This window comes from Poecilia mexicana, unplaced genomic scaffold, assembly GCF_051168715.1.
Source record: "Poecilia mexicana isolate PSO_F unplaced genomic scaffold, ASM5116871v1 scaffold_19, whole genome shotgun sequence".
In the NCBI taxonomy this organism is placed as follows: Eukaryota; Metazoa; Chordata; class Actinopteri; order Cyprinodontiformes; family Poeciliidae; genus Poecilia; species Poecilia mexicana.
Genome location: NW_028263388.1, coordinates 17,898,267 through 17,923,995, shown reverse-complemented (window position 1 = coordinate 17,923,995; position 25,729 = coordinate 17,898,267). Strand labels below are relative to the sequence as shown.

The following is a 25,729-nucleotide window of genomic DNA, read 5'->3' as shown; positions in this document are numbered from 1 at the left end:
GCAGTGTTTGTGTTTGAGGGGCTAAGATTGCTCTTCCATACAGTCACAGCAACACAAGGAGTAATAAACTCACTTTTACCATGATCATAACAGTACCACAAAACATTGTGATAAAACTTTAAGTCCATCTCGGATCAAAAAGATCCTTTACACAGAAACAGGGGTCTTTCACTGTAAGCATAAACTGAAATCTTTCTCTTGTAGAAAAGAGTTTTTAATCTCTACATTATAAAAAAAAAATAAAAAAAATCTTGGTTTCTGGGGAAGGACCAACGGCAAAGTTCATACGAAGATGATGAGTTAGCAACCATTCCGTTCAGGAAACCCCAGTGGTTTATGAGGACATGAGAAGTTTCTGAGGTTAATTTTACTCCATTTTATCTCTATTGGCCCCTTTTCAATACAACTAAGGATCACTTAATTATTAACACCTGGCCTGAGCCACATGAAGGCAGTGGTGTTTGACTTCAGCTGATTTCTGACAACATCTACAATTTGACATCTGTTTCAACCACAACATGTGTAACATTAGCCTGAATAAATGTTTTAGGGTCTTTAAAACAACATTTTGTGACATTATTGCAGCACAGATACATCCTTGTGTTTGTGTTAAAAAAAAAAACAACAAAAGACTTTTAGCTTCTTCCATTCACTATGTTTTACAGAACGAAACACGGATAACTGGTGATGTAAATATAAGTGAACGATTGCAACATTCTCTCTGAATGCTGGCAGCATTTTAGTTTTTCTCATAAGCGTTTCCAGCACTGTTGGGTTTCCATAAATTCCTGGATAGAATTCTGATTCATTAAATCTCCTTCAAATAAAAAATAAATCACCACTTCCACCACGTTGGCTTGACTCAAGTCAAAGACTGAAACTCCTTTAGCTACAGAAACAAATCTAACGATTTTAGGCTGCAAACCTGAATACATTTGAAATGTAGAAGTTGTAAATTGCACACATATATAATCCAACTTGGGGCCCTGTTGCACCAGTTGTGAAGCACCTTTGAAGCAAACTACCTAATCCAAACCACAGCACTGCAACACACCATTCACTGCATGCTGCAAGAGCATGATGAAGGCAGTAGAACCAGCAAGTCAGTAAGAATGTTAATGAAGGAAAAGTGAGGAAACATTCGCTAAAGAAAATCAGAGCAAAAAGAAAGATGTTGGAATAGATGGTTGAAATGGAAAAAAGGCCAAAAGCATATCTAGTTGGGTTTGGGATGTTAAAAGTTTATACAAAGGATCTGGAGAAACAGAATAAAAAAACTGTCTGATGCTTCAACTGCTAGCTGCATGATGTGAGCGGTAAATAGTCCAACCAACAAGCCCATGCTTTATATACAGATGAAACTGGGAAAGAAAAATATGATTGATAAGCTGGTTTATTTCATTAATTCAATTCAAAAAGTGAAACTCATTCATTATGCAAATAAATTAGAAGCAAATTTATTTAAAGTGTTTGTCTCTGGTAATTTTGATGATCGTGAAACCAAACATAAAACCTATATAAAAAGATTTTAACATAGACATGTGGATTTTGAAGATTAAATTAAAGTTTTTGAAAATCTGGATTTTTTCCCCCCCACCATAGTTTAAAGTGACGTCACCCTGCCCAAGGCGGCCATCTTGTTTTGTGTATTCATTTGATTTTGAATTTAGTTTAAGAAGAATATTGTATTGTACAGTATTTACACTCAATATTTAAATACAGCCCCTTTCACAAAATACTTACTGAATTCTTCTGCTATCTCTCATCTTCCTCTTAACAATAATGTTAGATGAGTTTTTCCTATCACTCAACTTTCCAATATTATGCATCTTTTGCAATGGCCTTTTCACGCCAACATGGCAACTCAAAGCATCGATGACTGAGGAAACTTCATGCTGGACCTAAAGGAACTTTGATTCAGTTCTTCTTCACTTTTCATTTATTTCCAAATGAAATGTATTATTTACTTTCCCCTGAAAAGACGACTTTGGGTCACCGAGCTACTGCCCAGTCGTTTGTCATCTTAGCCCAGGTAAGATCAAACTGTCTCTGCCTCAGGAATAATTTAACACAATAAAAGTTACACTTCTTGCCCATCCTGGATACGTCTGTGTGTGGAGAAGCCCTTACCTCAGCTTCACAATCTATTAAAAAGGCTTTTTGAATAGCTTTTAGTCACCCATTTTATTTATATCACAATATATGCCACAATCATCTTGTAAATCTACTCCAGGCTTTGCAGTCCAGAAACTTTTTCCTTCCACTCAGCTTTCTATTAATATGCTTTGAATTCATTGCGGTGGGAGCCAGTTCACATAGATATGAACTTTTGTGACTTGGCATCCTTGTTGAGAATGTCAGTAACTGCTTACAAATATTCAGTATATTCCTATGCAATATAAAAAGCAATCCACTGGGTTTCCTTAGAAACTTTCTCAACTATTTTCAATAATTCATTGAGCATACTCTACTGCTTGATGACTCGGATAAATTTGAATTGAAATTATTTTTTGTAAAGTGCCTTGAGACGGCATTTATTGTGAATTGGCGCTATATTAAAAAACTGAATATTTACATTTTCTGATAAGCTAATATTGTGGTTTTGACTGACTTTAAATTACAATAATCTAAATTAACAAAAATAAACACTTTAACAAGTTTCACTCCTTAAATTGAAATAAGTGAAAGACACCGACTCTTCAATGATATTCCAATTTATTGTGTGTAAAACTAAACGGGTGCACATGCGCTGCCTGAGATTTAAAGTAATGATTTTATAATTTTGAAGGATTCCCAAAGGTCTTTAATGCTCATCGATCTCAGTAACACTTGTGCACCTTTGGGAGGTTTTATGGCTTCAAGTTGGCACTGCTGGGGTGGGGAATGATACAAAGCAACATCTCCTGGAACATAGATGAAGGATGACAAGCATGATGATGGAGGATGAGGCAAGAAAAATAAATCGGGCAACTATGCAACAACTTGGAGGTGGAGGGGGGAGGAGAGAGGCGGGAACTGGCACTGCGGCGGCCTACTGTACCATCTGGGCGTTGGCTGCCATGTTGGTGTCTTTCAGGGCATTGATGGCGCTCACTATACTGTTCTTACTGTTGTTGGTAGAAGGCTGGGACGAGAACGCAAACACTCAAAGTGAAACACAAAAGCTACACAAATACACACATAGATGCATTTGAATTAAAATGCCTTTTTCGGGAAAGGGGGCTAATGTTTTTCCGAGCTCCAGGGCTGTTGAGAGCTAACAGGATAAATGAGAGGGGTGAGTGCCACAGAAAGGCCTCTAGATCATCCTTTTTACTGCCTCACTAACTCTCCATGCTTGTGCCACTTAACTACACAGAGAAAACCTCGGGGGCAAAAAAAAATATACACAGGGAGGGCAGCAGGAGAAGGAGAGAGCTGGAAGTGATGGGAGACTGCTCGGAAAGGAAGTTGACTGAAGCTGACTTGAGGTAAAAGAATAAAAGCTTTGGATTAAGAACTGGGAAAAACGAAGCAGAAGTGGGAAACTGAAAATTTTGTGGATGGGAGTATGAGAAGTTTAGGGTCTAAACGTGACAAAAAAGGAGGAAAAACAGGAAATAAGTCAAATTTCAGGAGGAAATACAAAATTAGTGTTTCATAATTAAACTTTTGTAGATAGGCTTTTATTGCATTTACAACAAAATTTGACTGCAGAATGAAGTTAAAATTTCACTTTGATATTTCTCAAAGCGAAATCTATCAACCCACTTAATGTAAGAAAGTGATTGCTGAAATAAATCTAAGCTATTAAAATGAGCCTGGATATGAAGGCAAGTGCTTTAAACTTAGCGTCCATGTTTCAGACTCTTATTTTGAAGGGAAAAAGGAAGTAGAAATAGTTGGCTAGAGGTGCTCAGTTACAAAGGTATTCTTCACCTTTTTGTTAGTTTGTTGGGCAACATATGTTGGGAACCCTGTTCCAAATTATTTACAAGCACTGAAAGAATAACATGCCTGGCTAACTCTTAGCCGCTAACGATGCTAACGCAGCTTCCATGTCAAACCTTCCAATCGCCAATGATTTAAAGGGCCGTTGCATAGATTTTAATGAGTCTGGATTGTTTTACATCATCTCTTGTTTAAAATCTAAAACATTCAGTCTGATAAACCCTGAGCTGGATAATTCAACAGAGATAAAAAAATATTCTATAAAAAAGCTTGAGATTTATGAAACCGTAACTTTTTTGGACAAAAAACAAAACAAAAACAAAAAAACAGCAAAATACTACAATATTAACAAGTCAAACATAAACTGAACTATTCTATACTGGATAAGTTACTTTGATTTGGTCATGTGGAAAATGGTTACAATTATTTTTTTGGTCCCTGAATGAGCTCAACTTATTTCCATATTTATGTAGGTCTAACCAGGATTATCCCACATAAAAAACCTTTAAAGCACAGTTTGAGATATGTCATAACTTTACTTTGTTTGCAAACTTTGATTACAAAAACAATTGAGCTTTGATGGCTTGTTTTAAATACAAATATCGGTTAATCTGTTCCGGTGCTGAATCAGTGCTAGTGAACAATTAGCAAGAGATCCTGCTTGGTTATTATCACCTTGCTAGAAACAACTTAGCCAGTAAATGTCTGATCTTATGTTATATACTAAGTTTTAACACAGTAGAATAACAGCAGACAGAAAAGAAGACAGAAAGGACACAGGAGAACAGACGGGCATTAAGGACGAGCTCACCTTGGCAGAATCCGACTTCTTGTTGAGTAAACTTTTGCATGCTGTGAAAATACAGAGGATGGAAAAGGGGAGGGGGAAAAAACAGTTAAAAAGTTTCATTTGAAGTGATAACATCCACCCAGTTTTTAGCTTCTGTTGAGATCTCCATCTCCAATTTTCGTATCTACGAAACCCTATTAGGCCTCCCTTTGTGACCGAGTAAGGCTAGATGTTTCCAGAGAATAACATGCATTTAATGGACCTGTGGTGCAATTTTCCCTCAGCTGAACAGGTTGCTACACTCTGCAAAAAACCCATTCACATCTTAATCCATTCACTGCTATCTGGGGGATAAAAGAGAAACCTGAGAGCAAAGTAAACTTCCTAAATCCATTTCCTGCCTGAGAGAAGACCCCTGCAGATCTAGGAGAGGCTGATGGTCAGACTCAAACTGCCGCCAGGACTCGCTGTGACGAGCTAGGTTAATGTAAATCATCGATTTCCTTTAAAGGCTCCGACCAGTTTCCTCCATGTCTGCTTCCTTTTCACTTGTTTTGCTACCTACACACACACAGTTTTCAAAACTCTTATCTTGTGTTTCTTACCTTCAAACAAGAAATGGGAGAAGGGAAGGGGAGGGTTCAAGGGAGGGTTGTAACAGATGGCTTAGAATTACACTACAAGAGAGATTAGAGATAAGGAGCATAGCATTTACAGCAGCAAACAGTTTCAAGTGACAACTCATGCTCCTCGATCTTGGCTGACAGGCTACTTTTCATCTTGAGATCTGGCCATGCAGCATCCAAAGAGGAAAAATGTGTGATGAAGAAAAGTTTTCATTCCACAACTGGGGACAGAAGAGCTGACTGATCAAACAAAACATGTTCCTTATTTAGCGAAATCTTGGATAAAAAATACAACAAAAAGTCAACTGTTTTCCATCTGCAGTGCAAAGTAGTGTTGGCACTACTTTGCAGTGATCATTCACTTTCTAAACATTTGTCATGCTACAAAAACAAACTTCAAAGTTTTTTATAACATTATTGCTGCACATGAACACAAAGTAGTGCATTTTAACGTGAAAAGAAAATGATTCATGGTTTCTCTTCCATAAAACAAGATTTGTGGATTGTGCAACTGATAGTCTACATTCAATTTATGATCAATTATAGTTTTTGCAGAAATCCAGTTTTTTTGCATGGTCGCTCATACTATTAATTAAACCCAAATGGGACTTCTGCATGAACAGTTTACGTCCCCAAAGTGACCCGCATGTGCAGAAGAAGAACGTTGACGTTACACAGGAGCGCAATAATAAATGGAGCTGTTAACGGGTTGATTTTAAATTTAAAGTTGATATCTGCACTTCAAACAAGACCAAAAATACTTGGTAAGATTTTGTTTTTGAACTATACTTACTTCAGTATCTTCAGTAAGATTTCATTTAGGAATGTCAGAATGCGGGAGAAAGATTATTTTAAATGTGAAAATTTGAAAGCTACATATTTTCCTTCGTTTTCACAATGATGCACCACTTTGTGTTTGTCTGCCAGAGAAAAACCATGGAGTTTGTAGCTGTAATTTGACAAAATGTAACTTTTACAATTCACTCTGTGAAGGTGTAGGGCTTCCTTGTTCGTTTGCTTCCCAAGTATGGCCTCCCCTCCAAATTATGAAGGATCACGAGTTACACAAGACAGCACAGATGAAGTCAAGATGACCGACCATAGGAAGCCTGCACCACTCGAGCAAAGCGCCGAATAGTGAGCAGCAGGGGAGACTGCATTAGGAAGCATCAGAAGGAGGCATCTCCAGAGAATATTTTATAGGATTTCACCACACAGGACACCCACATGCAAAAGGTAGCAAAGCAAAACAACTTCAGAGACGATAGAGAGATGCCAGTTTTTACATGTAATGTCACTGTAGGGTAACATCATGAGCAAACTGCAAAGCCCCGCTTTGGCCAGACTTAAGTGCGGGAAAGCGTTTACAGTCAGGAAGGCTTGGATTTTGCAGTAATGAGTGAAATAATACGGAGCCCCCTCAGTGATGTGGGGAATTTCTTTTTCTTTTGCGTTACCTCGCAAAAAAACTACTATTTTTGAGGGGTTTTTTTTCCACAGGATGTGGTGGTGTCTGTAAGTCTGAATGGTTAATAAAGAGCCATTTTCATGTGCAGTCCCATCTACACCGAAATATATTACAAGATCAATAAGAGTTAAAGGTGATCTATTAGGTTTCCTTGAACAGGTTAGCATAGGTTTATGGGTTATAAGAACGTCTTCATCACATTTTTTTTGCAGGAAATCATCCATAAATAATGAGATTTTATCCTGGTCAGTTCTGCCTGTATTGAGCTCCTTTCAGAATGAGACGTTTTAGAGCCTCTTGTCACTTTCAATCCAAATAAGTTGCTGCTGGCTGCGAGCCCCTCGAACTCGACATTTACACTCGCACATGAAAATGGCTGCAAATGGATTAGCAATTATGCAACTGTACATATTTGAAAAGCAGCAGTGGAGCCTCCTGTGCAACTAACAACAATGCAACAAGTTTGTTTCTGGATGGTAAGTCAACAACAAAGCACTTGTTTTTTCCAGCAGCCATTATACAGCACATACAGCGGTAAAACCAGCTGACCAAATGTGCTGGAGCTCAGTTGGGGTTGCTAAGTAACAGTGCAGTGCCAGTTGAATTTACTTAATTGGGATTTGTTTCAAATTTCTCATTTTACAGACACCAAAATATATTAACATAATGACAAAAAAAATGGCTGTGGTTTTTTTAAGCACTTGTTTTTAGAAGCAGCTGAGACCCAAATGGACGTATAAAAATTTGTAAAATGTCAATTTTGCATAAAAGAAATGTATAAACAAGTTTTGACTTAGAACCTTTATCAGGCTACATATGTACAATTATAAATTGACATTTGTCATCAATGTCACCTCATACAAAATAGACCAATTTACTGCACCGAAATTCAATACTTTTGCAAGGTAACACAAAAATAAGTACATAAATAAATAAACCCCACATACAGTACGGGGCTCCGCAACATAAGAGGACAAAAAACATATTCAGATGATTTTAAAAGGAGGAGATAAGGAGTCAAGTCTAGAGTGACAACTCCACACATGATATTAACAAACTTACAAACAGGCACCTTGGTCCAGTGTCAGCGAGGAAGCCCGCATTGGAGGGCACCACAAACACCCCAAAAGCTCAGCTCAAACAATCACACATGCTAACAGAAAAACCCAACTTTCCTTTTACACACACACACTGCAGAGCAAAGAAGGTTCTCCTGTCAAAAGCTGACAGAGGATCTACTTTGCTCTGCACTGCCTTATTCTCATTAATGTATCCATGGAGCCACCATTGGAATCGCCGACCTTTGCCATCCGTCTCCACTCAGGCAGAAGAAGAGGAGAGACCTATTTCGGCACTTTCAAGGGCTGAAGTTTTGTTCAAAAGTACTGAAACAGGCCTCAAGAGGGAGAGATGAGCCTTAAGACTGCTTCCTTTTCCAGAGGTTAATCAGGAAGGCTGAATAGTATCTAGAGTCTCCATCAAAGCCTCTCTCCCCTCAACACCTGCCCCTTTCGTCCGTTTCTCCAGAACCAGGTCTGACGATGGCAGCACGCCAACCCAGCTCTTGCCAACCCCCTGCAGTTCGGGGTTCCCGCCCCCAGAACACAAGCCCCTCCTCATCCTGCTTCCCAGCCTTCCCAGATCCAGCTGGTGAGGATCGCAGGGGTGTGAGGACTTAATCTAGTGAATGAAATGGTTGTGGTTGAGCGGTGGCGAGATGTGAACTTTGGAGTGTAAACTAAAGTAGGCTGATTACGGCTAACTGATGCTAATGTTCATGATATCGTGAGAGAAATCTGATGTCTCTGCCATATAGAGCAAAAACAAATCAATGAAACCCTGAGTGAGCAAAACTAATGTGAGTATGCATGCAGAGACATGTGCAAAATGCTAATGATGAAGCTGGCAGATGCTGCATGCAGGAATATGGGGGATGGCAATGAGGGCCAACCTGAGCTATGGATCCCACCCCCAAAAAAGGCTGTGTGTGTAGAGAGGAAGTGGATGGGCGTGTCTCTGGGACGTACCTTCCTGAGCCAGTGAGGCCGTGGAGGAGGCGGCAGCAGCAGAGTTGGTATGCTGCCGGCCCACTATTGGACAAAAATGCTACAGTTGGGAGGAGCTATGCAAAACAGGCGGCTCTTTTCTCGCCATTTCCAGTCTGGGTCTAGAAAACCACAGCGGTGTGCTGGCTTCAGCCCAAATGGAGGAGCATCTCAGAGAGTTATTGCTAAAGGTTATTAAACTGATTAATTGCACAAACAAATTATATTTCAAGTTGTAATAATTATGGCTGGCATCTAAAGCTTGTCGCAATAAGCAATAAATCAATTAATCGCATGATAACTTAAAGAGCTTGATAATTTCCCTTCTGATGATTAATAGTTTTTGAAGGGAAATTTTATTTAGGAGAAGATAATGCTTTTTATTTATGGTTTCAGTTGTGTGTGGTTTTTATTTTTATTTTACTTATTGTTCCAGTGTTAAGCGTCCTTCACACAATTAAAAGTGCATTCATCTTTGGGATGGCGAAGTTGTATTATTACGCTGTTATCAATACATCACTTGAAAATGGACTCAAAACAATGTTTTCGTTTATTGCAATAATGTCTGGTTATTTTGACTTGCCTCTAATAAAATCAAAAGTTCAGTTTTTCAAAAATTACAAATAAAAACAAGAAATATCAGCAGACTGAAATGTTTATTCATGTACTATACGCTATATGCATTGAATACTTTTACAGGAAAACTTTAATTTCTGTATTAACGTAGTGAAGCATTGATGAGATCAGCATTTTTTTTTTAATTTTATTTATGAATCTCATATTGTTTCAGCTGCTTTGTTTGTTTCTGCCTTTCGTCTTCCTCTTGATAATATCCAATGGTTATTCAGACAAGTTTTGTTTATTCACTGCTTGGGTAGTCCTCTCCATTTCTCGTTTGAAAATATTTTTTTGTGTCTTAATCTAATTTACTGACTCACTGAATTTGGGATGGTTTTAATTTTCAATATCAGTTTGAAATGTATCCCAGGTGTGCAATAAGTTTCAAGTTTTGCTTTTTAAACATAAATCAGCTCATCAACTACCTTCAACTTCACTGAGATGTACCTCAACACTTTATTGAAGCGGGCTGAAGCAAATATGTGCACCCGCTGTGGACTTCTAGATCCAGGGCTGAAATCACTAACCATCGACTGACCAGTTAATTGAAAACTGAGAGCAGGGCCTCAGCAAAAACAAGTCACTCTTAGCAAAAAAAAAACAAAACAAAAAAAAAAAACAACACTGAATCTTAATCGTCACTCGTTTCTACCAACATGCTTCCCCAAAACATCAAAATCTTCTAAATAAATAAATAAAAACAAATGAATAAAAAGTCTGTTTTCCTTCTTTTAAACATGCAAACTCTCCATGGGCAGCAGAAGAGAGAGAGACGCACACAGACAGATAAACAGGGAGAGATACATTAACATGGACAAAGACAGAACTTAGACTCACATACAATCTGATACATGACAATCTAAAAAACAGATCAGCTCTCAAAGATTTATCACAACTACTGTAACACACAGGAACATCACGTTTCAGATCAGTTTAACGTTTTAAGCGTCCAAACTCTTCTGCACACACAAAAGCATATTGTTATTTTAAGGATGAGTGGGTGAGTGTGTGTGTGTGTGTGTGTGTGTGTGGTGGGGGGGGGTTAAAAGAGGTGCAGAGGACTCTATCCACTCTCCTTCCTCCTCTCCCTCTGCATGTTCTGCGTGGGAGGCAGAGGGCGAAGGGCACACCCACCTGAGAAGTTTCTGGACACCAGCATGGTGGTGAGAATGGCTCCCTGGAGGAAAAGACGAAGGAGGAGAAGATGTAAGAAAGATGAGGAGAGAGAACAGAAGTTTTTGTTTGGTAGGATTTTTGCTTTTCCTTTAAACCGTTTCAGTTCAAATCGGACAAAAGGCATTTATTATTCTGCAAATTTAGCAGAAGCAAAAAATATCCATACACTTTCACATTTTGTCACATCAAAACCACAAACTTTAATATTCTTTTTGATTTTATGTGATAAAGTACTACATAATTACCATGAATGGGTAGGGATTTTTTTCTTCACTTTTTAATGCTAATCTAAAAAAAAAAGAGTGGCATGCATTTATATTCAGCCAAATAAAGTCCAGTGCAACCAATTACCTTCACAAGCATCCACCTGTGTGCAATTAAAGATAAAGTTCTGTGAAGGCCTCAGAGGTTTGTTAGAGAAAACCAGAGAACAAACAGCCTCATGAAGACTGAGAAGGCAGGTCAGGAAGAAAATGGCGGAGAAGCTTAAAAGTCCGGTTATGTTGTGAAACGTAACGAGAGACGGATTACGGCTCAGTCTACAAAGTTTCCAATTCACACGCCAGCTAAACAAAGACCAGACAAGAACAAGAGTCAGGAGGCTTATGGCAATGAGGGGAGCTGCAGAGATCCACAGCTTAGAGTGGGGGAATCGGCTGACACATTCAGATTTGTGCTCTCCACAAATCTGAATGTTCTTGCCACAATCCATGTAGCGCAAACAGTGAACATGTGCAAAAAGGGCATCCAGCTAGAGGAGACCGAAATTGGGCTTGAATTCACACCTGTTTGGTCCGCTTTAATTGAACTCTAGTTTGTCTAGAAAGTTCAGTTTGTTTGGGGAAGTGTGAATGTGAAACCGAACTGATGCGGATCAAAAACACGAACTCTGGTTCACTTAAAAACCTCCGCTAAGTTCCCTTGAAGTGAACTGACGCAGTTTGAATGCATAATCAATTGCCAAGCGCATCGGAGGGCACTCCAAATGCAGGAATCAGACTACCGCGCAGGGCATTCTGGGTAAATACAACCAAAACAGCCGCAAGCGTCTGGAGAAATGGTTCGTTGTCTTTTACCAAAGAGAAATCCTAAAACCTCTAAAATCTTCATTTTTTTGTTTACATTTTGTGCAGAAGGAAGTTGCACATATTTTCTTCGGAGGTTTTTGTGTCGTTTCCTTCAGTAGTTCTTGATGTTCTATTTGTAAAAACGCTTGAAAACTATCCTTTTACTTTCAGTTTCGTCGTTCTATCACTTAAAATTCTACTGAAAAATATTGAAGTCTGTGGCTGTAATGTGAAAAAGAAAAACATTGAAAGGGTGTGAAAACCTTTGCAAGGCACCGTTACAGTAAGTCCAGAGAGTCGTGTTGCACCTTTATTTATGCAAAAGGATCTAAATGATGTGAAGAAACAGAACAGTTGCCGCTTGATTCCAATAGTTTGCATGAATGCAAACTACAGCAACTATTACTAGACATCATTAGAAAGCATTTCAGTGCTGCTCCCTAGAAAGGAATAAAGCTGGGCTTCTTTACCTTTAAATGGGTCAGGATATCTACATATCAGTGATGATCATAAAAGTGTTAGAAAAACAGGGTTTTTTTTATGCCGCAGTGCAAGAAAGATATATTTTTAGACATCTGAGATAGCGTCATAGCAACACAAAATATACAGCATGAAAATTATGATGAATGCTAAAGTGATGGCATAACATATCAAATCAAGTGATGACAACAGAGTCCTGCATACATATGATAGCTGAGACCCAAAATGTTTAAATATTAAACAGCTTAAAACATACAGTTATCAGGAGGTTAAATCCCAGGTAGCTCTGTGTTTAGTTGTATAGTAGATCTAAAAGTAAGGACTCCGGTTGCAAGCATGGAACAACAAAAAAAAACATTAACATTTTTAAAATCATCAAGAAATTTATAATTAGGAATCAAAAGCTATAGAGTTTCCTGCCATTTGCAGGAGAGCTTAGGTGTCATCTTTACTTTTAAACCATCCTGCTGTGTGTTTCACTGGAGGTCCTCATGTTACATCAAGCTTTGTCTACTTCAGAAACTGCTTGCTTTGGATTGTTATCAGGCAGAAATATGTCTGCATATTGAGTCATCTCCTGATATTGTGTATCCATTGCCGTTTATGGCAGAATTATGAAATATCAAAAATTCCCATCTTAGAACTACATCATCACATTCCCACTCTCGTACTTCTCTGGATAAGCCTAGGACTGGACTACAGGGTGGGCCGTAAGTTTCCATACATAGGAGAATGTAAAATGTGTATTTCTTGTATATTTCAGATACCCAAGAAGATCTGTTTCACAAAAGAGCAAAGAATTGAAATTATTCTGATGGCTGGATCGGGAAGCAGTTGCATGGGTGCAAAACTTTAACAGAAAACATGGAAGGAGCATCTCACACACACGACACTGTGGCAAAACGTATTTGCAAGTTTCAGAAAACTGAAAATGTTGCAGATCAACCAGGAAGTGGTCCAAGACGTGCAGCGATTACACAAAGTCCCACAAAAATAAAAACGGTTATCCAATATAAAATTTTTATTTTTCCTATGTATGGAAACTTATAGCCCACTGTGTAGATTGAATGTAGCCTGATTCACATGGCAAGATTTAAAAATTGTTGGTTGATTTTCAAAACCTGAGCGGTCAAACATGATGATAAAAACAGAGACAACAGGTGTGTGGTGTACAGCCACAAGACAACACATTCAGACGGGAAATCTCCAAAAGAAAACAAAAGAAAAACACTTGAGATCAGAGTAAACAAACATGGCCGACGAGGAAGGAGCAATGGCGATAGGTTGTAGACTATTTCTAACAGAGAAACTAAAAATTACAAAAAAACGTCTCAGAACCAGACTTTCTGGTGCGTCATCGCAGCAGTTTTTTCTTTTGTATTTTGTATTTCCCTCCGTCTTTCTGTCACGTCACTCCCTGATTGGCTACATGTTTCATTTAAAAGGCTGCATGTTTGTTTGTCCTTTGGGATACCGGGCCAAGACAATCCAACATGTTGGATATCCCCAATATTCCTAATATCATCTTTAGATGACAATAAGATAACAATAATCGACGCAACGGAAGGGGAAAATTCGATTAAAAATCAGCATAAATATCTTGCAGCGTGATCTAGGCTTTATGTATAAAAACTACCCAACCGTTACGATATTACAATTAGGACTGAAATAAAGTCGAACTGTGATTAGATCTGACTTTATTTAAGTAAAGCAGAGAGATTTGAATTCAACTTGAGCCAAACTAAATCCTTCATAACTTGGCACAAACTTGACCAACATGAGATTAGCAATGAACTGGAGATTCAGTAAGTTGTTCTGAGTGAAACTGAGTTTGATGAAAGGAAACCCTACTGGCATACATTTTTAAATTCTGCCACATTGCAGTGGTAGTGAACAGAAGAATCGTTACATTGGTTGTAAAGTGTAAAAAGAAAAATCCCAGGAGAAGATTTCTACCTTGAGTTTTCGGCGAGCGTTGAATTTACGCAGACATTCAACAGTTTCCTGTCTGTGCATCATGGACGCCACTGTCGAACGGTGCTGTAAGAGAACAAAACATGATTGGCTTTAACACGTTTCTGAATCTACATATGAGTAAATATAGTTCAAAGCAGTCTGTGTGACTGGGTCACTTACGCAGACCCATGGGTGTTTCAGGGCTTGTTCAGCAGTGATTCTCTTGGCTGGATTGATGGTCAGCATCTGGTTGATCAAGTTCTTCGCTTCTGGAGTGACAGTGTCCCACTCTGGAGATGGGAACTGCGGACATTTTAAATGTTTCATTTAAATGAAGACGTGGGAAGAAGAACAGAGCTGAAATCTATATTTCCTCTCTAAAGAGACCCGCTGGAGATTTTCTGCAGATGTTTAACCATAAAAAAAAACAAAAAAAAAACATCTGAGCACCACTTTAAGATTTATTATAAAGTTTGCAAAAGCCATTGTTATATTGCAAGTGCAGAAGGAGGAACTCTATAAAACGCTGCAGTGTGACTTGATTAAACAGCAACTAGAAGATAGGATACACCTTCCCATTCTCCTGCTTACACACAAACACACACCTCTGCAATGCGTCAGGAAAGCCCTGATAGGATCAATAGCTTTGGACCAGATCTCGATTGGACACTATTAAACATTCAAAAAGTGCTTAGCCAAACCTCTGCACTGCACCCACCGCAAATGCACACCAACACACACGCACAGAGAGAAACAAAGAGCACTTACATCGTATGCTCCAGCTTTGATCTGCTGATAGAGTTTGTGTTGATCTTCATCCCAGAAAGGAGGATATCCAACTAACAAGATATACAGAATAACACCTGGCGGAGGAAGAGGCGGGAAGAAAGATCATGTTACAAAGCCGGATGAAGTGGTCGACAATAAGGAGCATTCGGCAACAGGTGGTTCGCTTCACAACAGGAAACACAGAGGAAAACTTAACTTATTTCAGCAAGTTCACTCAAAAAGCGACATTATGTTACATGGATTCATTATACGAGTGATATTTTCCAACAATTTATTTGTGATTGTTTTTATCTTATGGCCCACAAAACCGTGAGCCGAAAAAAGAAAGCTGGCTGATTAAAGAGTGCTCTATCCATTCATAATAATGGAAAGTTGTGTGGAAGGAAAAACTGGTATAAAAGGCTGCACAAGCTTCAAGCGCCGCCACACATGGACACATCTAGGACTGAGTCTACATCTGTGTGAATTCCTTCCTGAACAAGAGATTACACAATAAACGTGCTGTCCATTTTTCACAGAAACTATATTTTATATTTTCATTTGCTGTGAGCCATAACCATCAAAATGAATAGAAATGCTTTTTGATGATACTTTAATTTCTTGACACGGATCTGTAATTGTCAGACTAACAAAAATAAAACTGTTATATCAGAATAGAGAGATCACACCAAAAAGAAAAGTTAGAAAAAGTAGTAAGGCTGGGAGATATGGTTTTAAAAAAAAAAACCAAAATCTCAGATTTTATTTATACCAGATACATTTTTTTCATCCTTTCTTTTCTAAAAAAGAAAATTACAAATGACAGGAACTATTTTCAAAACGGCTTTTATTTCAATCATCCCTTCTATGAGTTGTTAGGGCCTGGCTATGATAATTTTTGTTAAATTACCTGAACAGTAATACTAACAGAAGAAAGGTCTTAAAATGACAAAAAAAAGTTATTTTTAATGAGGACAAAAGCTCAGTGGTTCTGTATTTGAAATGGACAATAATTTCAAAGTCCTCCTACTGATAATTTGATATTGTGTTTTAGTATTTATATCAAGTATCATCTGTAAAATTTAAACATAACTTCACAAGATGCTCAACTTTCCACATTAATTTTTTTTTTTTTTTTTTGGAGTTCTCATAAAATTACGACTTTATTCTGGTAATATTATTCGGAAATAAAAATTCAGATTTTCCAAAATCCAAACATGTGACGAATCAATAAAATCGATTAATCGCCAAGCCCCAGGAAAATGTTTTTATTTAGCTAAAGCCAAAATGTGGGACTTTAAAACTGTGAGCTCAAACTCACCGCAGGCCCATATATCCACAGGCTTGCCGTAGGGATCCTTCCTCAACACCTCCGGGGAAAGATAGCCTGGAGTTCCAGCAAATCCTGACCCAAAGAAAATTCAGAAATTGTGATCAGACACCAGTAAAATCATCACCTGGACTTTGTGTATTTGTATGAAATTTCCCAAATGATACAATTTTTGTCTTCTTATGGAAGAACAGATGACAGAGGTGGATAGCAACTAGTTAAACTCACTTGAGTTATGTTTTGGAGAAGTTTCAGAAAATTATTTTTTACTTTTACTTGAGTAATATTAATATGAAGAATAGCTACTCTTATTAGAGTAAAGTTTCTGAAAGCTGAGAGTAACACCAAAATGGACCAGACAAGGAAACACACCTTGAATTTATGTAAAAGTGGGACCTCCTGTTTGCACACAAGCTTTGTTATTCTAATATTAGCCTGATGTACCATTTGGAGATCAAAAATATAAAGTCAACACTAAATATTGTCACCTTAAGCACTTATATACACACACACTACCTACTGCAAGTATTAGTTTCATAAGTTTTATTTTTAAAGATTTTATTTGCAAGGGTTTTTTTCTGAGTAAATCCAATATGTTGTAACAATTTATTTGTAGTGTTTTTTCATTTCTATCTTTAAAATATAAGAATTTGTACATCCCTTTATATTTTTTTTCTGTCAGACATTTTTAAATACAGCATAAAATCAGGTACTATGATGAAACAATCAGTGCTCGGGTCGCCTTTTTATTAAATACTTTTCTTACTCGAGTAATTTCTAGAATGGTTACGTTTTACGTAAAAGTTGTGCTACTCTTACTGGAGTAAAATTTTTGGAGTCACAAGAAAATGCAGCTTAATCAACTCATTTCTGCCAAACAGAGGCAGCTCAGCTGTCAGCCAAGACAAAATGACCCAAGCATAAACTACAAAGTGGAAGTGATTTGTTTAAGCAACGATCCCTGCAAATAATCTATGGCTTCTGAGAGGCAGTGGGTGTGCTCCTCTGCAGATTATCAGACTTATTTAGCAACAACTCAAACTATCCACTGCTAAAAGGACATTCATGAGTTTCTGTGTGATTTCTTACCAAACCAAGCCTGCTGTTCTCCCTGCACCTCGATAGCGAGGCCAAAGTCTGCCAGCTTCACTGCAGCTCCCTTCATCTTACTGGCCAGCAACAGGTTCTCAGGCTGAGACACACACACACACACACACACGCGCACACACACACACACACACACACACACACACACATATGGGGAAGCAGAATGTAGGACAAGAGATGAAGATAATTGCAGACACTCGTCACTGGAGCTCTTTTTCAGAAATATTTATTTTTGATGCGTTTGACACAGATTGTGTGGGGGTGGAGGAAAGGTGTGAGAAAGCCACAGAAAGAGAGAAGAAAGAGGAAAGGATGGGTAGTTAACAATCTTCACGACACCTTATATGGGCATGGTTTGGTAGCCATGGAAACCACTCGGGAGGCATTTGGGCAGAGCTGCACGCTGCATGCTAAACGGAGAGCGTACTTGGCGAGAGGCGGCATGTGTGGCAGCGTTTTAAAGGGCTGTAGTTTGGGCAGTGGGACATGAAGGAACGCAGGAAAAAGCCCACTCAAGATAAAAGGCTAACAAATCAGCCATGCAGCGCTCGAGGTAACAGCGTTACTCTGGGACACAGGAACCGCACATCGAAGTCTGAGGCATGTTTTCAGGAGCGATGCACCAATCAATCCACCAGAGATCGTATGCTTCCCTCGAAAGGCTCTGCATCGGCGAGACGCAGGTCAAATACTGAAAAATTGGATTATATTCCTCAATTATTAAATGCGACAAAGCTAAAAACACACCGCCCTTTTCAGCCTGTTAATACAACAACCAATAACATCTATGGTGATGCACATTTTCTTTACCTTATTAACAATCACATAAAGGTGGAACAGACATTAATCTGGCAACCCTCACCTTCTGAATTCCTTCATAGTCAAACAAAAATGACCAAATATTAAGAAAACTACTAAACATGTTCTCTCTTTTAAGCATTGCAGTCCTTGGTGGCACAGTGAGGATGTGGGGCGAAATCAGTAAACGTCAGAATTCAGTAAAACACGACTTACAGACTCAAATTAGCAAAGTATGAAAACGTTCACAACGGCAGATGAAGATGAGACATGGCAAACAAATTTTAAATATGGAACCTGCAAGACGGATGGATGGACAAATGGAGAAATGGATAGATGGACAGATGGACGCACATACGGATGAGTGACTGGACGAACAAACTGAAGGTTAGACAAATGGAGACATAGATGGAAAAACAAATGGACAGATGGATGAATAAATGAATGAATGAAAAAAAAGACAGATGGATGGATGGATGAATGAACAAATGCATGAATGAATGAATGGATGAATGAATGAATGGATGGAACAAATACACGGATGGATGAAAAACAAATGGACAGATGGATGAATAAATTAATGAATAGACAAAGACGGATGGAGGGATGGATGGAAACAGACGGATGAGAAAGACTGATGGATGGACGGATGAGAAACAGATGGGTGGATGAGAAATGGATGAGAAACAGACTGATGGATGTGAGAAGGATGCATTGACAGGAAGCAGAGATGGAAAACGGGGATGATAGAGAGAAACGATGGTTAAAAGGACAGACAGATGGGTGGATGGATGAATGAAAAGACAAAGATGGATGATTGGACAGATGTCTCCTAAGCAACCAGCTGGGGGTCAGAGGGCACTACTCTACCTCGATGTGACCAACTGAAACTGTTTGGTACAACCTTTACAAGTTCTCAAACTGTGTAAAAATCTGTAAAAATGAACATTTGAACCTGTGAAGAAATCGTCTCTATGACTTAGAGAAACTCTGTTAGGAAAAAAAAATAGAGGTTGCATAGAAGCCCTCTTCCTGCATTGAAAGCCAATCAGAAACTGAGCCAATCAGCAATCTAGGTCAACTCAAGCCCCTCCCACGATGCTGCACGAGAAGCATGTCGTCACGCAGGTTGTCCTGGCAACTCCTGTGGCTGTGCCCTAACCTCTTTGCTCATGGCAGAACTAAAAATGCATGCATGCATGTAATCCTGCATGCATGCATTGTTCGAGTCCTCGTCTTTTTCCGTGCCAAAGGTGGGAGACGAACCCCTCCACGTGATCATGACTCACCATCTCTGTGCTCAGCATGGGCGCACATGCATGAGCACATACGCGCAACTCCGGTCAAGGACAGAGAGGATGACAGATGTGACAACAGATAGAGAAACAGAGGGGGAAAAAATAAAACGGGAGGGGAACACAGGAGATGAGGGGAGGAAAAAAAACACAGGAATGGAAGAAAAACTGCAGAGAAAGAAACGGAGACTGAGAACCATCTGTGTGTTGCCATGGCCACGAGCAGAGGTGTGGGTAAGAGAGAGTGCGTGGTCGTCTCACTCACCTTGAGGTCTCTGTGCACAATATCATGCTGGTGGATATGATTGACACTTTCCAAGATCTGACTAATGCAGTGACTACAGAGAGGGAGACAGAAAAGAGGACAAACAGGGCGAAGTGTCAGCCACTGGCCTTCATCACAAAAACATGACGTTCGCTGCACATGATTTGTCTGTCGTGTGTTTCTGCCGGAGCCTGCGGGAATTTCGTGCCACTACAAAACTGCATTTCACTGCAACATTATCTAGAAATCACGAGGAAGAGCAGCCTCATGAGAGACACTCGGGAGCGAAAGACGCATCTGCTGTGCATTTAAGGGCAGTTATGGCGTACATATTTGAGAAAAAAGTAGGAAGTTTGTGTAGATGCAGCATCAGAAGTTAATCTGATTGATGTAAGTAACAGTTATTTATTTAAACAGTTCTTCTTTCAGGATGGAATAATAAACATTACATAGTATATGACTCTTAGATTAATTCACAAATGGTTAAAATTGTACATCAGATACATAATGTCCCCTCCATCTGACTAAACACTTTCTAGAATTTGGCATTATTTTATGGGATACTTGAAGATTTGTTCATTTAAACTGATTTGTAATCAGATTTAAGCATACAGTGAAAACATTTTCAGTGAAAATGAGGTAAAGCCTGTTTTTGAAAGGTTAATATAGACTAGTGCATATAACATTTTTCTTTATTTAATGATTTAAATAATTATCACCGTTTCAGACCAACAATCCAAATTCTAAAATTGCATTTATTTTAATATTTTTATATAAACTGAGTAACAGATCAAATCAAACAAATGACTTATGAACAATGACATTTAGTTTCAAAACTAAACTCACGTCACCTAAAACAAGTAAAACATGTTCCACTTTCTCGGCTAGCAACAATGATGTAAAGACACATTTTGCCATACTGTTCAACAGTGAAAATACTGCATCTTTTAAAACAAGCAGTTCCACACAACTAGTTGCAATCTCTTCTCCATCTTGTAAAAAAGCTGCCTGATAAGCCACATGCTGTGTATTGAGCGTGTTATTAAATCTATCAGGGTTATCGTCATTGAACATTTTCTGTTTCTCAATAGAATACACTAATAGTTTAATTTCCCATCACTGATATCCACCTTTATGTGTCTACACCAAAACCAAACCTGACAAGCATTTCCCAGCAGGAACAGTCAACTGTGTCCAGTTTTTGCACCATTAAACCCAAACTGTCCTCCTTGGATGAAAGGAAAGTGGTTAGAATGATGAGGAGCTGCAGCCATAGTTGAAATACTGAATTTATTTGGATTATTATCAAAAGGCCAGTCAGTGCCAGGATGCCAACCACTTTAAATCTCTGTCTACTAATTCTGCTAAGAGTGATCAAATATTAAAGCTGCACAAATCACAATATCAAGGTGTGCACTGACACAAATACTTTGGTGATAATGTTAAACATCTTACCAAATGCAACATGTTGTATCATTATTAGATGCTAAGAAACAAGTATGGCCTGCATAATGTTCCTTGAGCGATGCACATGTTTGGAGGTCAATATGCTGAAGGTCATTAAGGGTAGATGGTTAAACAGAACTGATATTCAGCACCTGCATTCCAACTCTATCAAATATCCACTCAGAAGTTTTATTGATGGATACAATAACGTCTTGTCGAAGTGCCCATGTTAGTGGGATGTATTGGAGCTTGTATGTATAATTATGACCCAGTGGGGATTAGAGAAACTTCTGCTCCCAGTGCTCATCAAAGCTTAAAACAGGTGCATTGTCAGTAAATCATGAAATAAAGAAATAAAACATAATGTATGACTAAAGGCTCAAAATAAGTAGGAAAACTGTTGGCATTTTGAGTGAATGTGAACTTCTAAACGGCACTGCATTTTGTTTTTTTAAGCTTAAAAAACGCAGAGTATACTAAAGCAGAAAAAGCGTTACATTAACCCAGTTTAACATACAGCGGTGTTAAGAGGCTGGCTGGGTGTTGAAGAGGACATACATTTATAACAAATGGCTTAAAATTAGGACTTTCCCCAAAGATGAGCTTGAAGAGATGCACCCATTAAAGTTCAGCTCAAAATTCTGACAAATAGTACATACCTCGACACAGAAATAAATAAAAAATGCATGTCTGCGACCACTAAAATAGGGCTGGGACTAATGATTATTCAGAGAGTCGATTAAACTGTCGATATTTTCCCCAATTAGTCGAGAAGGAAAATGTAAAACTCTGGTCTACCTTTATACTGGTAATCAGTCCAGGCCTTATTTGAAATTGACCTAGAGCTGCACAATATCTCAGAACATTATGACTGCAATATTATTTCTGAATATTCCGGTGACTAAAGAAAGTAAGATGAATATTTTCTTGACTCTTTTCAGTCATGCCAGTTTTCCCATCATCTTCTGAGAGCTTAAAGTGTCCAACAAAAGCCAGAAGAGACCAGACAATTGGTTAAATAACTGATTAAAAAGAAACTTCATAATCCATTTTAATTATTGTTGTTTTGTTTGTTTATTGTTTTCCAGTTGCAATGTTTATAGAAATCAAAGTTTTTCTTAATCTTTGACTGGATGACCGTACATTATTTTCCCATTATAATCAAATTAGTTAAAAATGGACTCAAAGTGACAATATTATCATTTATAGCAGTAATTTATGGGACGATTTATTGTCCAGTAAAATTTATTATCGTAATATTATCTTTTGTAATACAGCACACACCAACACTGGTTGATAATTCAGATTTAATATATTGTACAGATCTAATTAGAGCTGAAATAGATTGGATTAGCTTTAACTTCTAATATCTCTCATTTATAGCTGACAACCAGGTTTTTCCACAGCAAAAATGAGCAAAGATCAAAGCAGATTTCTTATTCTCTAACTGGAAAATAGACGAAAAAATAATAAAAAAGCATTTTCCCAAATGCTGGAGATATTAAACTAGGGTTAAAACGCTGTAGATTATTGTAATCATTGACCAGATAAATAACCAAAATTGATCCATTAAATCTTTTTACCGTCTTCTTGCCGCAACAAAACTGACAGAAATGATGCAGCATGAGAGATGGGAGAAAGCTACATTACTGCACTTGTTGACAGGGAGGATGCATTTCCTGACAAGAATACAAGCCAACCAATTATGTGTGTGAGCACATCAAGACACAGCGGTGCATTTAAAATGAGCCTGAGTGTGGCAATGATACATTTTCACATGGCTACACTGTGTATTTCTGCCTGTATCTGCACAGATATTTACATTTGGTTGGGGAATCTTACCTGGCATCAGCCTCACTGTAGTACTCCCTGGCTACAATGTCCTCAAAAAGCTCTCCGCCTGTCACACTGAGGGACAGGAGAAGAAAGAATTTGGAGGAAGAGAGAGTCGATGAGACAGGAAGGACAGAGAAAGAAGTTGTTAGCATACACAAACAAAGCGAGGTTATGTGCATGGATGAAATGTCAGCGTGTGCGTGCACAGAATATACTCACAGGTCAAAGACGAGGTAATGAAAGCCTTCCTCTGAAATGCTGTCATGAAGTCGCACTGCAAGAGAGAGGGGAGGATGTGAGAGCACAGAATAAAAACAGCGAGGAGATGAAAGAAATAAGGTTTTCTGCAGTGTTTGGTGGTTAAATCTAGACATAAATTAAAGAGAAAGAAACTGCAAAACCGAAGCTCCTGAAGCACGTTTTCTTTATCTTAAGAGTTACAGAAGTTCAATCACTAAAGTGGAAATTTTGCCATCATGCAAACATGAAATGAGTTTTTCAAACTGTCTTTAACTGCATAACATGTGAAACAGAAGTAGCAGCAGCCAAAGGAAATAGCTCTTGTTCTGAAACCAGCACAATGCTGTGAAACCTCAGCTTTACCCAAGTATGGGCAAGTTAGCACCTCCAACAAACATGGGTGTCAAATATACTGTGCCCCCTGAGGCATTTCTTCTGTTTTCATATTTTCCTCACTCTTGCGTTGCAGAGGAAACTAATCATTCAAACTGAGCTGCATCTGTGCCGGTTCTATATGGAAAAAGTAATCGCCACCCTTAATAAATCCTGAACTAACTGTGATTAAACAGACTTTGATTCACTAAAGTCGAGTAAAAGTTTAAATAGAACTCATCTGACAACTTGAAATAGGTTACAAGATCTCAAAAAACATATCCTGCTCTGATCTAAAGCTATGCAAGAATTGACTATAGATGATTATTAACATATCCATCTAAAAACCACAATTTCTAAGGGATTGGTACTCTAGTGACCCACAGTGAGAGAAACTGTCCACTAACAGAGAAAAGATGGAACAATGGAAAATATTCACAGTGGTTGGCTAACAACTATTTAGATTCTTTATGAAAAGCTCTGATTTTGAAGACAACAGACAAATCTGTGATAATTTCTCTCATTATTGTGGAATTTAACAAGTAATTCTCGTAATTCTGACCTTAAACAAGAGAAGTTTGGTTTAACTTCAGACAGTGACAAAAACATGGTGTTCATGTTTTGTTAAAAGGTGGCCATGTCTTGGTATTTGGTGTACATAAACTTCTGGTTTCAACCAAGGGTGCACCGATTTATCGGTGCTGATTTTGTTAATTTTGGCACCTTGGTGATCGGCCAATACTTACACGTGAAGCCGATCTAATCCACCGATCTTATCTACCTCATCGAAGGTCTTAAAATCAACCGCTGTCTTCTTCTGCTCTACTCTTAGACCGGCCCACCAGATCATGTCTGCACATTTGCAGTTAACAATAGTCACCCCACTGTTGCTAATTCAGTGACTTTCTTGCTATATTTAGAAAACATTTCAGAAAAAAAATTGGTATCAGCCAAAATCGGGGTCGGCAGGTCTGGCTATTTAAAGGTTGGCAATAGGGGGTTGGCCAGAAAACTGCAATCGGTGAATCCCTGGTTTCAACTGCACAACATTTTGTCCAAATAAGACATTAGTTAATGATCCAATAATGATTGCAGTAATTAGTGCTTCTGTTAAATGTCTATTTATGACAACATCTGCTTTGTGGCTCCTTTAGTACAAACTAGAAAAATGAAAAGCGAATTAGACATTTAGAGTTTAATTTTCATGGGAAAGAGACTTTGTTTTCTAATTGGTGCCACAAATAACCCGGTCTGGTAAAGAGAACTGCATAACGCGGTCATACAGCAACCTCAGCAGCCAAACTTGTCAACTAAACAGCAGCATGGTGACAAAGCAGGACGCTGTCCGACCGATGGCCTCAACGCCTGCTGAGATACAGCTTAGGTTCAGTGTCAGCAGACAAACAGTTATAGTTATGTAAAGTGCATATCAGTTGTATAATAAGATGAAGTAGGATGCCCCTGCAGCAAGAAACAAGTGTGACCGCTCTTCCCTCCTCCTCCCATCTGTTTCCTTCTCTTTGTGCTTTCGTGTCTCCATATGTCTCCTCTTTTGTACCCTCCTTTGTCTAAAGTTTGAACGTAGATGACGCCGAGATATGTCAAGAAAAGGAGAAAGGAAAAGGATGAGGAGAAAAAAAAAAATCTATAGAGACAAGACAGATAACAGGAAGATTAGGTGAGGGGTGAGCAAATGCCTGGGGGGGGGGGTCGAGAGAGAAGTAGGACATGAGCAGAAGAGAAATAAGGAGAGCAGCGCTAAAGGTGGCATTGATTTTGTCCTTTCATTGTAGCCATCGCTATTGAACATCTCTATTAAAGCTGGACTCTGCATTATTTTTTAATCCTCAGTGCTGCTTTAAAAAGGCAATAAAAACGTCTGAAACCGAAACAATTATATAAACGTTCAGCATATAAAAATGATTAATGGCTATCACACTGAATAAGAAAAATAAATGTTAGCATGAGCAGCAGGACTCGGGTTTAATTAGATCTCAGTGATAATCTATTCATATCTATTCAGCTAATTTCAAAGTAGCTTTTAATTTTCTAACAGTTTCAGTCGGTGACAAATGATGTGAAGGATGTTGTGCAGGTGAGGAAGCATACATGCACT

General features: G+C 38.5%; 1 protein-coding gene across 10 annotated transcripts in view; it reads right to left on the bottom strand.

The window, feature by feature from the left end:
* camk2g1 (calcium/calmodulin-dependent protein kinase (CaM kinase) II gamma 1) overlaps positions 1-25,729 on the bottom strand; it is a 58,765-nt gene that overhangs the window by 13,373 nt on the left and 19,663 nt on the right. For 7 of the 10 annotated variants that reach the window (XM_088000844.1, XM_088000848.1, XM_088000850.1 and 4 more), the window contains exons 4-14: positions 23,221-23,275; positions 23,008-23,073; positions 19,720-19,792; positions 17,344-17,446; positions 16,246-16,329; positions 14,925-15,019; positions 14,337-14,459; positions 14,157-14,240; positions 10,612-10,654; positions 8,842-8,904; positions 4,742-4,782 (exon numbers count right to left, since the gene is read on the bottom strand). In XM_088000844.1, coding sequence (XP_087856970.1) covers positions 4,742-4,782; positions 8,842-8,904; positions 10,612-10,654; positions 14,157-14,240; positions 14,337-14,459; positions 14,925-15,019; positions 16,246-16,329; positions 17,344-17,446; positions 19,720-19,792; positions 23,008-23,073; positions 23,221-23,275 — 830 coding nt within the window. The remainder of the gene's footprint in view (positions 1-4,741; positions 4,783-8,841; positions 8,905-10,611; positions 10,655-14,156; positions 14,241-14,336; positions 14,460-14,924; positions 15,020-16,245; positions 16,330-17,343; positions 17,447-19,719; positions 19,793-23,007; positions 23,074-23,220; positions 23,276-25,729) is intronic. The other 3 variants (XM_088000846.1, XM_088000854.1, XM_088000853.1) reach the window with 1 other exon arrangement.